The sequence below is a fragment of the Dendrobates tinctorius genome, unplaced genomic scaffold (genome assembly GCF_039654945.1).
Source record: "Dendrobates tinctorius isolate UK_male_01 unplaced genomic scaffold, ASM3965494v1 ptg000156l, whole genome shotgun sequence".
Classification (NCBI taxonomy): Eukaryota; Metazoa; Chordata; class Amphibia; order Anura; family Dendrobatidae; genus Dendrobates; species Dendrobates tinctorius.
Window position 1 is genome coordinate 23,776,573 of NW_027361823.1, and position 14,813 is coordinate 23,791,385.

A 14,813-nucleotide genomic window follows, 5' to 3' on the forward strand; every position below is an offset into this window, starting at 1 on the left:
CAAGACCGAAAACTTCTTATACACTTAGACTAACCAACACTTGTTGGTTACACACAGGTAAAACCTCATTTGAAGAGTAACCGTAATGGGAAAGTCTGTCTTCATTGAATACAGATTTTACCTCAGGATTTAGAATTTTGATAACGAATTATCAATTGTGGCAGAGAAAGAAGAAGATTTCTCTTATAAGATATATCATAAAGTTATTTATTTTCATGTGTACTATTATTTTACGACACAAAAATTAAAACGACTGTTACAGGTCTGGGCACACAACGTCTTTTACATTCTGTCTGGAAGCAGTCTGAAAAAGTGGTAAAAAAATATGAAAAACAGTGAACATCTGCACTGCAACGTTAAAACAACTTTCTGTGCACACCGTACGTTGCGTCTTTTTGAACTTCTTATAACGGCTTCTAGCCTCAAAAGTAAAGAAGCAGCTAAAAGTAGTGACCCTACTATTCTTCAGATGGCTTCCCTTTGGAATACGCTTAGTAGCGTATCTACATAATTTAAAAAAAAGTCACAGATGACAAAGTTAATGAAAATAACAACCAGGAGAATGCCAAAGATGATGCTTCAAGAAAAACACAGCCAGCGTTATCCTGAAGCACCTTCTGTTTCAAAAACTCTATGGATACATCTACGGGGCGTCTAAAAGACATTGTGTGCACATACTCCTACAGTGATAAGGGGCCTTGCCCAGCAAGCTTTCATTAGCTGGCTGCCCATTACAGAAGGTACAAACTGGCCTATTAGGAGAAGTTTATCGTCAAATATGGGAGAAAATTTTTTTTTAGTATCTAAAATCAAACAAGTGCAATATATCTCAATCCATTTGCAGTATCCAATTTTCTCAGTAGGAGCCAGTTTGATTGAACATCAAGTGAAAAAGTAATCAGCTTGACCCACTGTGACTTAGAGCTGTGTATTCTTAGCAGAAGCTGAGCTCCTATTTTGACATTTCTTCTAGTTTCAAGCACTATGATGGAGTAAATACATAGCTAAATTAACCTCTCGCGACTTGTCTGTTTTGGTCTGTCATGATCAAGCAATCTTTTTCATTAACGCATTATAAAGGTTGTAGCTTTTACCCACTGACAAAGCTGTATGAAGGTTTGCTTTCTTGTATGATTAGTTTTACTTTTATGCCACCTTTGTTACATATTATTTATTGGAAAAGAAAATGGTTTCAACTCCCCCAGCGTCCTTTTCATGAAACCACAAGTCTGAATTAGCAGTGGAGTGTGTAGCGTGTTGGCCATGTGTAGTCCAATTGTAGCACTGATCAAAATCATTAAAAAAATGAAAAATATTCATTCCAAAATACATCAAACTGTATCCTCAAGGCTTACACATTTCTAGTGTTTCTAGTCTAGTCTTAGTCATAATGAGTAGTGATGAGCGAACATGCTCGGATAAGGTGTTATCCAAGCGTGCTCAGGTGGTAACCAAGTGTCTTCGGCGTGCTCGAAAAATATGTTTGAGTCCCCATGGCTGCATGTCTCACAGCTGTGGACAACCGCAACACATGCAGGTATTGCCTAACAAACAGACAATCCCTGCATGTGTTGCGGCTTTTGAACATCCGGGAGACACCGCTCACCTCTCTGCCACCTTAGCTCCTCACCGTCACCCATCCAGTCATCATCACATCTTCTGATCTCTAGCATGAGAACTGTTTTCCTGAGCAAAGCTCTGATGTGGTATGGGAGGGTTCTGTGCAAGCGTGCACAAGGTCATGACATGAGGTGTACAGTGACTGTGCATGCACATGGAATTTCAGCACTCGGATCAGAAGATGAGGCAAGGAGCCGATAGGTGATGATGAGGAACAGAAGGGCCAGAGAGGTGAGTGGTAAGGTGAATGTAGGGATTCTTTTTATGTTTTAACCTGTTGATGGCTCTTTACAGTTCAGAAAAATGGCAGTCAGCGACCACCAAATTGCTGATTCTGCGCCTCAGTGAATTACACAGAAATCAGTATTTTAACGAATGCAGATTTTTGTAAAATTCAAGTAGAATTAAATTCCACTCAAATACATACAGTGGGAAAATAAGTATGTCATACACTGCTGATTTTTCCAAGTTTTTCCACCTATTAAATGGAGAGATTTGTAATTGTTATCATATGTACACTTCAGCTGTGAGAGACAGAACCTTAAAAAAAAACAAAAAAAAACAAACAGAAAATCACATTGTATGATTTTTACATAATTAATTTGCATTTTATTGCATAAAATAAGTATTTGATAAAATAGAAAACAGAACTTAGTATTTGGACAGGAACTTTTGATTGCAATTACAGAGGTCAGATGTTTCCTGTAGTTTTTGACAAAGTTTGCACTCAGGGATTTTGGCTCACTCCTCCATACAGTTCGTCTCCAGATCTTTCAGGTTTCGGGGCTGTTGCTGGGTAACATTGAGTTTAAGCTCCCTCCAAAGATTTTCTATTGGGTTCAGGTCTGGAGAGTAGCTAGGCCCCTCCAGGACCTTGAAATGCTTCTTACATACCCAGTCCTTACTTGCCCTGGCTGTGTGTTTTGGGTCATTGTCATGCTGGAAAACCCAGCTATGACCCATCTTCAATGCTCATACTGAGTGAAGGAGGTTGTTGGCCAAAATCTCACGATACATGACCCCATCCACCCTCTCTACAAAACGGTGCAGTTGTCATGTCCCCTTTACAAAACAGCACCCCCAAGGTATGATGTTTCCCTCACCATGCTTCATGGTTGGGACGGGGTTCTGGGGGTTGTACTCATCCTTCTTCTAACTCCAAATATGTTGATTAGAGTTGATACCAAAAAGTTCTATTTTGACCTGGTCTCCCATGCCTCCTCTGGACCATCCAGATGGTTATTGGCGAACGTCAAACGCGCCTAGACATGTGCTGGTGTGAGTAGGGGGACCTTTAGTTCCCTGCAGGATTTTAATCCATGATGGCATAGTGTGTTACTAACGGTAATGTTTGAGACTATGGTCCCAGCTCTCTTCAGGTCATTGACGAGATCCTCCCTTATAGTTCTGGGCTGATTCCTGACCTTTCCCAGAATCATCCCTACCCCACAAGGCAAGGTCTTACATGGAGCCCACAGTCATCTTTCGTTTCTTCCATTATCTCCTGATTGTGAAAACAGTTGTTGCATTCTCACCAAGCTGCTTGCTTATTGTCCTGTAGCTGTAGCCCATCCCAGCCTTGTGCAGGTCTACAATTTTTTGCCTGGTGTCCTTAGACAGCACTTTGGTCTTAGCCACGGTAGAGAGGTTGGAGTGTGATTGAGTGTGTGGACAGTTGTCTTTTATACAGGTAATGCATTCAAACAGGTGCAATTAATATAGGTAATGAGTGCAGAGTAGGAGGGCTTCTAAAGAAAAAATAACAGATCTGTGAGAGCCAGAATTCTTGCTGGCTGGTAGGTGATCAAATACTTATTTCATGCAATAAAATGCAATTTAATATTTAAAAATCATACAATGTGATTCTTTTTGTTTTTTGTTTTTAGATTCTGTCTCTCGCCGTTGAAGTGTACCTAAGATAAAAATTACAGACCTCTCCATTCTATTTAGGTGTATCAAATACTTATTTCCCCACTGTATGCTCATATTTAGTCATGGCTAAAAGTCCAAGAGTAGGGCTTTAAACACATAAATCTCAATGATATATTTTCACGTACTGTAGATTTTATAGTTTTCCTTACTTTCAGACCAGACATGGTCTTCGAATGTTTTATTTTTTGTTGTTTTTTTTTTAATTCTTCTTTGGATTTTCTATTTTTTTTTTCTTTTTTTCAAGACACATGGGGCCTATTTTTCATGTAATTTTTAGGCTATGCATTTTTGTTGCCATTTTTTTCTGAAAGCAAAACCTGGTCTCTTTTCGATAAAAACTCAAAAACACATTTTATTCTTTTTGCAGCAATGTTTTTGCAGATTTTTTATAGTGTGGATAATGAGTTTTTGTCCACGGTACATGTTTAAAAAAGCTCGATTTATTCACCAAAATTGTAACAAAAAATGCAGCTTTTTTTCACTTTGTCATTGCTGGGTGAAAAAGTGCTTCAAAAAATACTGAAAGAATTGATAGGCTACAGAATTTAAAAAAATGCTGCAGTTCTCAAATTCAGACAAGAATACAAAATACAAGCGTGTGCATGACATTTCTGAGATCTCATAGCTTTTGCTGGTGCTGTAAAATGCTGCTTATTTGCATAAAAAATGCTGAGGCCCCATCCCTTCCCCCTGGAACAAAAAATAAATGCAGCAAAATTGTTACATGTGAACATACCCTTATATAAGAAACACGTGTCTATTTTTCAAATTTTTTCCGACCGCAAGAGACCAACAAACATTTTTGATTGTGTTCTCCTTTCCATAAAAATTATTTTTATATATTGGACATTTTTTTCATGGTTATGGGGACTGGCAGTGTTTCTTTTTTCAGTTTTGTCCTCACACATAATGTCTTTACTTTTAAGGACAAATTCTACCTCCAGAATCGGGACTGCGATGGGGACGGCGTGTGCGCCCTCCTATGCTAACCTCTTCGTGGGGTTTTGGGAGAGGAGTATATTTTTGGGGAGGCGCACAGGCCACCCCTCAGAATCTTGGATGGTACCGCTACATTGATGGTGTCCTATTTGTTTGGCAGGGACCAACTGATAATCTTCATAGTTTTATGACGGATTTAAATCGCAACGGCCTCAACATCAGGCTCACTTATAAGTTTCACCACAGAATTATTACTTTTTTGGACATCAGTTTGCAGGTTCAGGATGACGGTTCTATCCATACGGAGGTGTATCGAAAAGAGACATCTGTCAATGCACTCCTTTATGCCTCGTCCTCCCATACCAACTTCACAATCGGGGCTGTCCCGATTGGGCAGTTTTTACGTATAAGAAGGATATGTACCTCAGATGAGACGTTTGAGAGGCAATCAGTGGACCTTGGGGAGAGATTCCTTGCTCGTGGTTACAGCAAAAGCAATATTAAACATGGTTACTCCAAGGCCAGGAATTCAAAGAGAAGCGACTTATTGATTTCCCGTAAAACTGATAAAGTTAATGAGCCAGGGATACGCTTTATCTGCATGTATAACCATCAGTGGGAGACTTTGTGTAAGATCTTGCAGAGACATTGGGCCGTATTAAAAACGGAACCCACTTTGCCTAAACATCTATCGGATTCACCTCTGATGACTGCACGTAGAAGCAAAAACCTTACGGACATTCTAGTCAGGAGCCACTATGTGGCAAGAACACCAGACTTTTTTCAGGCAGGGAAACAAAAATGGGGCTATTACCCTTGTGGTGATTGTCTGGCGTGTCGGAATCATGTGCGTGCAACGTCGTTCACCTCTGCTGATCAGTACAGGGAATATAAAATTACCAATTATATTTCATGTAGCACGACTTTTGTGGTATATTATGCCACATGCACGTGCAAACTGGTATATTTCAGCCTTACCTCATCTCAACTTCGGGGACGCATCAGAGACCATGTAAGGGACATTATCTCTGCTAGCGAGGTGGACGACGTTGCAACTGTGAAGACAATTCCCCGGCATTTCAGACTACATCATAAATGCAATCCCAAGGATTTCAAGGTTTTTGGGATTGATCGGGTGCGCGGAGGAATTAGAGGGGGTGATATGAAGTGCATACTTGAGCAAATAGAATGTCGCTGGATCTCAACATTAGGCACTATGGCACTGGCGGGCCTAAAAGAGTAATTAAGTATTGTTCCATTCCTTTAATAATTGTATTATAGTGTAACAGATTTGGATATTAATTTGTATGTCCTTTGTTTATTTTAGTATTTGTTCTTTGTTTTGATGGCTCATCAACATCTACTGTCCCTGTCGTTTGAACCATCGTTATGCACTTGGCTGAATAGGGGTAATAACCTACGAGGATTCATCATCTAGGTATTTCATCTATGGTCGACCTTACTTCCTACATGGATGTGGCAAATTTCTTTTAGTATTTGTTTATTGTTATATTTATTTTATTATTATTAGATGCAATTATATGTCTTTGCCTTTGTGCTAATTTATATTCACTTTTTCTTATTTAGTATTTATTCTGAGTGTACTTATTATTGATGATTATAATACTTCACATTTTTCATTATAGTTACTGCTTTTCAAAATTCTAAATCCTAGAAATGTTACAGTGGCACAGAAACAGAACACAGTATGACAAACGTGCATAAATACTCTGCTGTAAAACATATGTAACTGTAAGTAGCAAGTGCTAGTAAAAGATGTTAACAAAACCAGGGTATTTTGTTGATACGTTTTTTTGCAAAAAAATGTACGCTAAGCCACTCCGCCGCGTCAAAGCATACCCTTCTCGGAGCAGTCCTATCTAATATATTTAAAAACCTGAACATGTGAATAATACCTTCATGAGCAGGGTTCAGAAAGGTGCTGCCCGATATGGGCTCGCTGGGCAAAATGGCTTTTTATGCATGTCCCAAAGGAGAGAGGCGGGGATCTCCCAAAGCTTGCATAAGCAAGAAATCAATGGATTCAGAACACATGACACATGCACAAAAACTGAACGGGTCATAAGACCCTGTTCACACCACCCAAGAACTAAGACACAAAAACAGAACACAGTATGACAAACGTGCATAAATACTCTGCTGTAAAACATATGTAACTGTAAGTAGCAAGTGCTAGTAAAAGATGTTAACAAAACCAGGGTATTTTGTTGATACGTTTTTTTGCAAAAAAATGTACGCTAAGCCACTCCGCCGCGTCAAGGCATACCCTTCTCGGAGCAGTCCTATCTAATATATTTAAAAACCTGAACATGTGAATAATACCTTCATGAGCAGGGTTCAGAAAGGTGCTGCCCGGTATGGGCTCGCTGGGCAAAATGGCTTTTTATGCATGTCCCAAAGGAGAGAGGAGGGGATCTCCCAAAGCTTGCATAAGCAAGAAATCAATGGATTCAGAACACATGACACATGCACAAAAACTGAACGGGTCATAAGACCCTGTTCACACCACCCAAGAACTAAGACACAAAAACAGAACACAGTATGACAAACGTGCATAAATACTCTGCTGTAAAACATATGTAACTGTAAGTAGCAAGTGCTAGTAAAAGATGTTAACAAAACCAGGGTATTTTGTTGATACCGGGCAGCACCTTTCTGAACCCTGCTCATTAAGGTATTATTCACATGTTCAGGTTTTTAAATATATTAGATAGGACTGCTCCGAGAAGGGTATGCCTTGACGCGGCGGAGTGGCTTAGCGTACATTTTTTTGCAAAAAAACGTATCAACAAAATACCCTGGTTTTGTTAACATCTTTTACTAGCACTTGCTACTTACAGTTACATATGTTTTACAGCAGAGTATTTATGCACGTTTGTCATACTGTGTTCTGTTTTTGTGTCTTAGTTCTTGGGTGGTGTGACCAGGGTCTTATGACCCGTTCAGTTTTTGTGCATGTGTCATGTGTTCTGAATCCATTGATTTCTTGCTTATGCAAGCTTTGGGAGATCCCCGCCTCTCTCCTTTGGGACATGCATAAAAAGCCATTTTGCCCAGCGAGCCCATACCGGGCAGCACCTTTCTGAACCCTGCTCATGAAGGTATTATTCACATGTTCAGGTTTTTAAATATATTAGATAGGACTGCTCCGAGAAGGGTATGCCTTGACGCGGCGGAGTGGCTTAGCGTACATTTTTTTGCATAAAAACGTATCAACAAAATACCCTGGTTTTGTTAACATCTTTTACTAGCACTTGCTACTTACAGTTACATATGTTTTACAGCAGAGTATTTATGCACGTTTGTCATACTGTGTTCTGTTTTTGTGTCTTAGTTCTTGGGTGGTGTGAACAGGGTCTTATGACCCGTTCAGTTTTTGTGCATGTGTCATGTGTTCTGAATCCATTGATTTCTTGCTTATGCAAGCTTTGGGAGATCCCCGCCTCTCTCCTTTGGGACATGCATAAAAAGCCATTTTGCCCAGCGAGCCCATACCGGGCAGCACCTTTCTGAACCCTGCTCATGAAGGTATTATTCACATGTTCAGGTTTTTAAATATATTAGATAGGACTGCTCCGAGAAGGGTATGCCTTGACGCGGCGGAGTGGCTTAGCGTACATTTTTTTGCAAAAAAACGTATCAACAAAATACCCTGGTTTTGTTAACATCTTTTACTAGCACTTGCTACTTACAGTTACATATGTTTTACAGCAGAGTATTTATGCACGTTTGTCATACTGTGTTCTGTTTTTGTGTCTTAGTTCTTGGGTGGTGTGAACAGGGTCTTATGACCCGTTCAGTTTTTGTGCATGTGTCATGTGTTCTGAATCCATTGATTTCTTGCTTATGCAAGCTTTGGGAGATCCCCGCCTCTCTCCTTTGGGACATGCATAAAAAGCCATTTTGCCCAGCGAGCCCATACCGGGCAGCACCTTTCTGAACCCTGCTCATGAAGGTATTATTCACATGTTCAGGTTTTTAAATATATTAGATAGGACTGCTCCGAGAAGGGTATGCCTTGACGCGGCGGAGTGGCTTAGCGTACATTTTTTTGCAAAAAAAGTATCAACAAAATACCCTGGTTTTGTTAACATCTTTTACTAGCACTTTCTACTTACAGTTACATATGTTTTACAGCAGAGTATTTATGCACGTTTGTCATACTGTGTTCTGTTTTTGTGTCTTAGTTCTTGGGTGGTGTGAACAGGGTCTTATGACCCGTTCAGTTTTTGTGCATGTGTCATGTGTTCTGAATCCATTGATTTCTTGCTTATGCAAGCTTTGGGAGATCCCCGCCTCTCTCCTTTGGGACATGCATAAAAAGCCATTTTGCCCAGCGAGCCCATACCGGGCAGCACCTTTCTGAACCCTGCTCATGAAGGTATTATTCACATGTTCAGGTTTTTAAATATATTAGATAGGACTGCTCCGAGAAGGGTATGCCTTGACGCGGCGGAGTGGCTTAGCGTACATTTTTTTGCAAAAAAACGTATCAACAAAATACCCTGGTTTTGTTAACATCTTTTACTAGCACTTGCTACTTACAGCTACATATGTTTTACAGCAGAGTATTTATGCACGTTTGTCATACTGTGTTCTGTTTTTGTGTCTTAGTTCTTGGGTGGTGTGAACAGGGTCTTATGACCCGTTCAGTTTTTGTGCATGTGTCATGTGTTCTGAATCAAATGTTACAGTGGACAGATCTGTACCAATCTAGGCCATTTCTTAAACGTGGTTGGAATACCTCTTTAATAGGACTTGAGCTCAGGAGTATGACTGTTGACAAGCTGATAACTGGTTCACAAAGCAACATGAAGAATTGTGAGTGTAGACTGGGATAAAGAGTGCTTGTATGAAAATTTTTTTGTTGTAAGAAATTCTACACTATTTTAATTTTTCAAAATTATAAATACGTAGACATGCCTATAATTTATTGTCACTCATCCATTTCCTCAGACTCAAAATGTTTAATCGCATTCTAGGTATGGAGCAACTAAATTGAACGGTACCTTTTCAGATGTTCCTTCTTCTACATGGGCTGAAGGCCTGGATTTTCCATCTTCCAAGCCAGTCCGTTTTGCACTAATAGGTAATGAGCTCTTGTGCTCTATTACTGTCTTGCTTGTCATCTCTGATTTTTGATGTCCCGTTAATATTGTTGTTTGTTCCACTTTGCCTTGGAGTGTTTTTGGTTTCTGTTTTTCGTTCAGTTTTACAGGTTCTTTTTCCGGAGCACTGGAACTTGTCTTACCTTCTGGTAATGACTCAGAAGGACTTACATTAGATCCCAGCCTTCCTACTTCTCCCTTGAGATATGAGGTAATTGACTCATGGCTATAAAATCATAAACAAAGTAGAAGAGATATATTAGGCAATACTTCGCACAATCTAAATACACAAAAAAAAACTTCATGACAAATGTCCACTCTCACTCGGACTTTTCTATACCTTCCAAATTGGATGTACAGAGCAGCAATGTGCATGATCCGACAACATGCCATATAAATTCTCGTCAACCTAGATGTTCCCTAGCAAATTCAAAGGTTTCATCAGTCCAACCCTTGCCAATCACACATTTATCACCTTTTCTGTGGGTAAGCTATAAAGTGGAATGTAAACGTTTGCGCACCCCTGGTCAAAATTACTGTTATTGTACACAGCTAAGTAAGTTGAAGATTAAATGATCTCTAAAATTCCTCAAGTTAAAGATGACACATTTACTTTGTATGTTAGGCAAAAAGAATATATATTTTCATCGTTTACATTTTAAAAATTACAAAAAGGAAAATGGTCCAATGCAAAAGTTGGAGCACCCTTGGAGATTTGTCTTCTCAGATAACTTTGGCCAAGGTTTCAGACCTTTATTTAGCCTGTTAGGGTTATGGCTTGTACCCTATAATTGTTAGGAAAGGCCAAGTGATGCAAGTTATCCAGCTTTATAAAAACCCAGCCTCCTCTAACCTTGTGCCAAAAAACAGAAGCCATGGGTTTTTCTAAGCAGTTGCCTAGCACTCTGAAAATGAAAAAGGTGAGGGCCCACAAAGCAGGAGAAGGCTGTAATAAGATAGCAAAGCATTTTCAAGTTGCCCTTTCCTCAGTTCAAAATGTAATTAAGAAATGTCACTTAACAGGAACAATGGAAGTCAAGATAAAGAATGCAAGGCTAAGTAAAATTTCAGTGACAGCTGCTGTAAGATTGCTAGAACCCCCACTTGACTACATTAGACCTTAAGAAAGATTTAGCAGACTCTGGAATTGTGGTATATTATTCTACTGTTCAGAACCACCTGCACAAACATGGCCTTCATGGAAGAGTCATCAGAAGAAAACCTTTCCTGCGTCCTCACCATAAAATTCAGAGTCAGAAGTATGCAAAAAAAATCTAAACAAGCCTGATGCATTTTGGAAACAAGTCCTGTGGACCGATGAGGTTAAAATAGAATTCTTTGGCCACAATGATCAAAGGTATGTGTGGAGAAAACAGGGCACAAAATTTCCAAAAAAGAACATCTCGCTAACCATTAATCATGGAGATGGATCAATCATGCTTTGGGGATGTGTTGCAGCCAATGGCATGCGGACCATTTCACGGGTAGAGGGAAGAATGGGTTCAATGAAATTTTAACAAATTATTAATGTAAACATAACACCATCTGAAAAAAAGCTGAAGTTGACAAGAGAATGGCTTCTACAAATGGATAATGATCCTAAACACATGTGAAAATCCACAATACAGTAGACTACCACAAAAGGCGCAATCTGAAGGTTTTACAATGGTCATCACAGTCCCTGATCTGAACATCATTGAAAATCTGTGGCTAGACCGCAAAAGAGCAGTGCATGCAAGGTGACCCAGGAATCTCACAGAACTGGAAGAAATTTCTAAGTAAGAATGGATGAAAATCCCTCAAACAAGAAATGAAAGACTCTTGTCTGGCTACAAAAAGCATTTATAAGCTGTGATACTCCCAAAAGTGGGTGCTACTAAGTATTAACCATGCAGGGTGCCCACACTTTTGCACTGGCCCATTTTCTTTTTTGAAATTTTTAAAATCTAAAAGATGAAAATATATATTTAAGGAAATGTGTCACCTTTAACTTTAGGCCTTTTAGAGATCATTTCATCTTCAAGTTGCTTAACTGTTCACAATAAGACTGGGATCACACATGCGAGAAACACGGCTTGCATGATAATACCCGACACTGCTGCCGGCACTCAGGAGCGGAGCGTGTTGCCGAATAGCAATACATGCAGCCGCACGCCTGCAGCAGTGCCGGGTATTAACGCGCGAGACTCCGTCGTGTTTCTCGCATGTGTGATCTCAGCCTAACAGTAATTTTCACCAGGGGTGCCCAAACTTTTACATGCCACTGTAGTTGTTCATCAATGGAATAAATCTTTTATCTGTTGTTTAGAAATAAAAGTAGACATTTAAAATAAACTTAGCTTTAGACTGGATTCACGCAAATAAATTTAAATTTTTTTATGTAATTAATTCAAAAGGAATAGGAAATATAAAGGCTTGACTAAAGTTGCATTTACACCTGCATAATTAAGCCCATAAGCAAGAGCCGATCGACTTTACATAAGTCCAGCAGCGGTTGTTTAATGGTCGTTCACACAGGCCAATGCGAACGGTATAGAAACATAATGATTGTTAATACAATCGTTCCCATACAGCATCCAATATGTCAACGGCTCTTTCCCTATTTGCGTGGTCTGATTCAGCAGGTTTACATGGGCCAATGATTAGAAACGAGTGCCCCTATGAACACTCGTTTGCCAACTATTTGTCCATATAAAGGGAACTGCTGCTGAATCCACTATTGACTTTGAATATCTAAAACAATTATATATGCATTTCTGGCCTTTAAGGAAGCTAGACTCAGAAAATAACCCATTGTTTAAATCAGGTTTTTGTGGGGTGAATGTATTTTTTAAATATTTTGGTATAATTTTCATTTTATATATCACAATCTGTATTAAAAATAAAACATAGAAATCTTGCAATTTTCACACTGACCACTGAGGCTTTTTTTTTACATTCTAACTTTCGGTTGTTTCAGGAAACAACACATGTACATAGCCACAATGGTCAGACTATGAGCCTATCTTCTGTATTGAAGTGTTTAATGAGCCTGTGCAAAGATTATTGTAATGGGAGGGGGAGCAGCATCAGGTGTGAAATCGCCTATTGTGAACGGTGGCTCCAGAGTTATCAGCTGTGTATATAGGAGTTACCTGTCATTGTGATTCTGGTTCTGATAATATATAGCCTTGTTGAAAACGTTTCATTTTTTTGTTTAAGTACATGTAAGAGAAAAACCTGATATAAGCAATAGTTCATTTTCTGATTATACCTTCCCTTCTAGTTTTATTTAGATGGGCCGATTTCTGAAAATAAACAAGTGCTGATTGACTATATACTATATTAATGGCCTGATCACATGGCCTGATAGAAACTCTATGGGGACAAAACAATATGACCCCATACAGCATGCATATTGTTGGCAGCACATTCACTGTTTATATGGGGTAATGTGTTGCCAACAATGATGTTTTTCATAGCCACATATAAAATATAATCAATGTACAAAAAAAAACATTTGTTGGCTGAATGTTGACATGTTTATATGAGCTGATGAAAAATAACACTCCTTTACTATTTATTGGCCCATTTAAATGGGCAGTCAGACTAATTTGACATAAGTGGTCACACTGCACCTTGTCTGTAAACAGCAAAGTTTCCCATACACATCAGACTAATGTCAGCTTATCCTGCCGATATCGACCGGTTCAACACACGAGCCAGTGTGTATGTGGGGCTTCCTGTCACCCAACAGATGAGGTCGAGGGACAGAAGGATCTGGCATGGCCAATGTTGGACTGCCAGTTCTTTAAGATACAATCTGTCATTATAAAGATGTCTGGCAGCACTCTCATAGAGAACACTAGAGCGCTCGGTCAGCAGAGCACACCAGTGTATGGGATAGTTGGTGGAAATAGCTGTTGGATGAATGTCAGCATTGGGGGGCATTGTTTGTAACTTTGGGAGACATACTAAGTATGTTTGTAGTGCAAACACCATTATTCTTTCAATAAATCACACAATGTACTAAGAAAAACATTTTTTCTAAGAATCTTTATTTACTAGGGGAAAGTTGAGTCATACCTGTCATCCAATCGCTCTAACAGTTCAGTATTGAGTTTCCGCTCAGGCGTTGACTGATCCACATGAATGCTTGTTGCTTCTGTGTGCCAACCTGCAATTGAAGACATCTCTTGTTCGGCTTGTTGAACATTTTTGAGGATGGCCTGCACCTTCTCCTCAGTCATCTCCTCTGATTCAATCTCTTCAAGATGAAGATGCTTAAACAGTAATTTAAGCCTTTCTTCAGTGATCTCCTCCTCAGGACCAGATGTATCCCTCTTAAGCCGGTCAGCCTCGTCTGATCTTTCAATCAGTTTTTGCTCTTTGTATTGAACAGACTTCTCGACTTCAATGTAGCTACCCTCATTTTGGGGTTCATCATACAACTTAATATCTTCAAATTTCACTCGATGAATGGGCATTTGATAGGAAGCATCAGGACTGTGGATTACATAGTCTGGTCTGCTGTCATCAAGAGATGTGTCTTCTGCTACCACCACGGGTGGTGCAGGTGAAATATCTCCATTTCCCTGTTGGGTTACTAACACATCGCTTAGTCTACTAGGAGTTCTAAGGGGTGAGTCTACACTAGAATTATCACTAAAAAAATCATCTTGGTGGAGGGGGGTAGGAGGCGTGTAACGTAAACCAGTGGGAGTTTCCAGTTCCACTTGAATGGTAGGATAACCTGAGGAAAACAGTACACTGAACTGAATGAAATGGTTTATGAAACAACAAAAATAAATTACAATACAAAGCATGCTGATATGATAAGTTGATTGAACACATGAAATGTACAATGTTACGTTAAAAGGAAAAATGTTGTGATGTAGAATGATGTTAACACTAGTTTGCAGACATCTTCCCACATATTTAGATTCAGTTATATTAATATTTTTCACCATTTTTAGTTGAATAGACTAGTGCACCTGGAAACTGAATTTTCCAAACTGGTGTAAAAAACTACAGAGCATTTTTAGGCTAAATCTAAAGGGAAGAAGTGGTTCAGGAAAGGTCGTCTATAAGAAGATTTCAGGTAGAGTAATAATAAGTGGATGAGTAGAGTGTGACACGAAAGATGATCTCGGAGAGTGAAGAGAATTCGTGCTCATGGGTAAGATCAGAAACACTGAGAAAAGAAAAAGAAAT

General features: G+C 39.3%; 1 protein-coding gene across 17 annotated transcripts in view; it reads right to left on the reverse strand.

Annotated features, from left to right (window-relative positions):
* ANK3 (ankyrin 3) overlaps positions 1-14,813 on the reverse strand; it is an 891,037-nt gene that overhangs the window by 24,777 nt on the left and 851,447 nt on the right. For 14 of the 17 annotated variants that reach the window (XM_073548269.1, XM_073548273.1, XM_073548274.1 and 11 more), the window contains 2 exons: positions 13,686-14,352; positions 9,522-9,846 (listed from right to left, as the gene is read on the reverse strand). In XM_073548269.1, coding sequence (XP_073404370.1) covers positions 9,522-9,846; positions 13,686-14,352 — 992 coding nt within the window. The remainder of the gene's footprint in view (positions 1-9,521; positions 9,847-13,685; positions 14,353-14,813) is intronic. The other 3 variants (XM_073548271.1, XM_073548272.1, XM_073548270.1) reach the window with 1 other exon arrangement.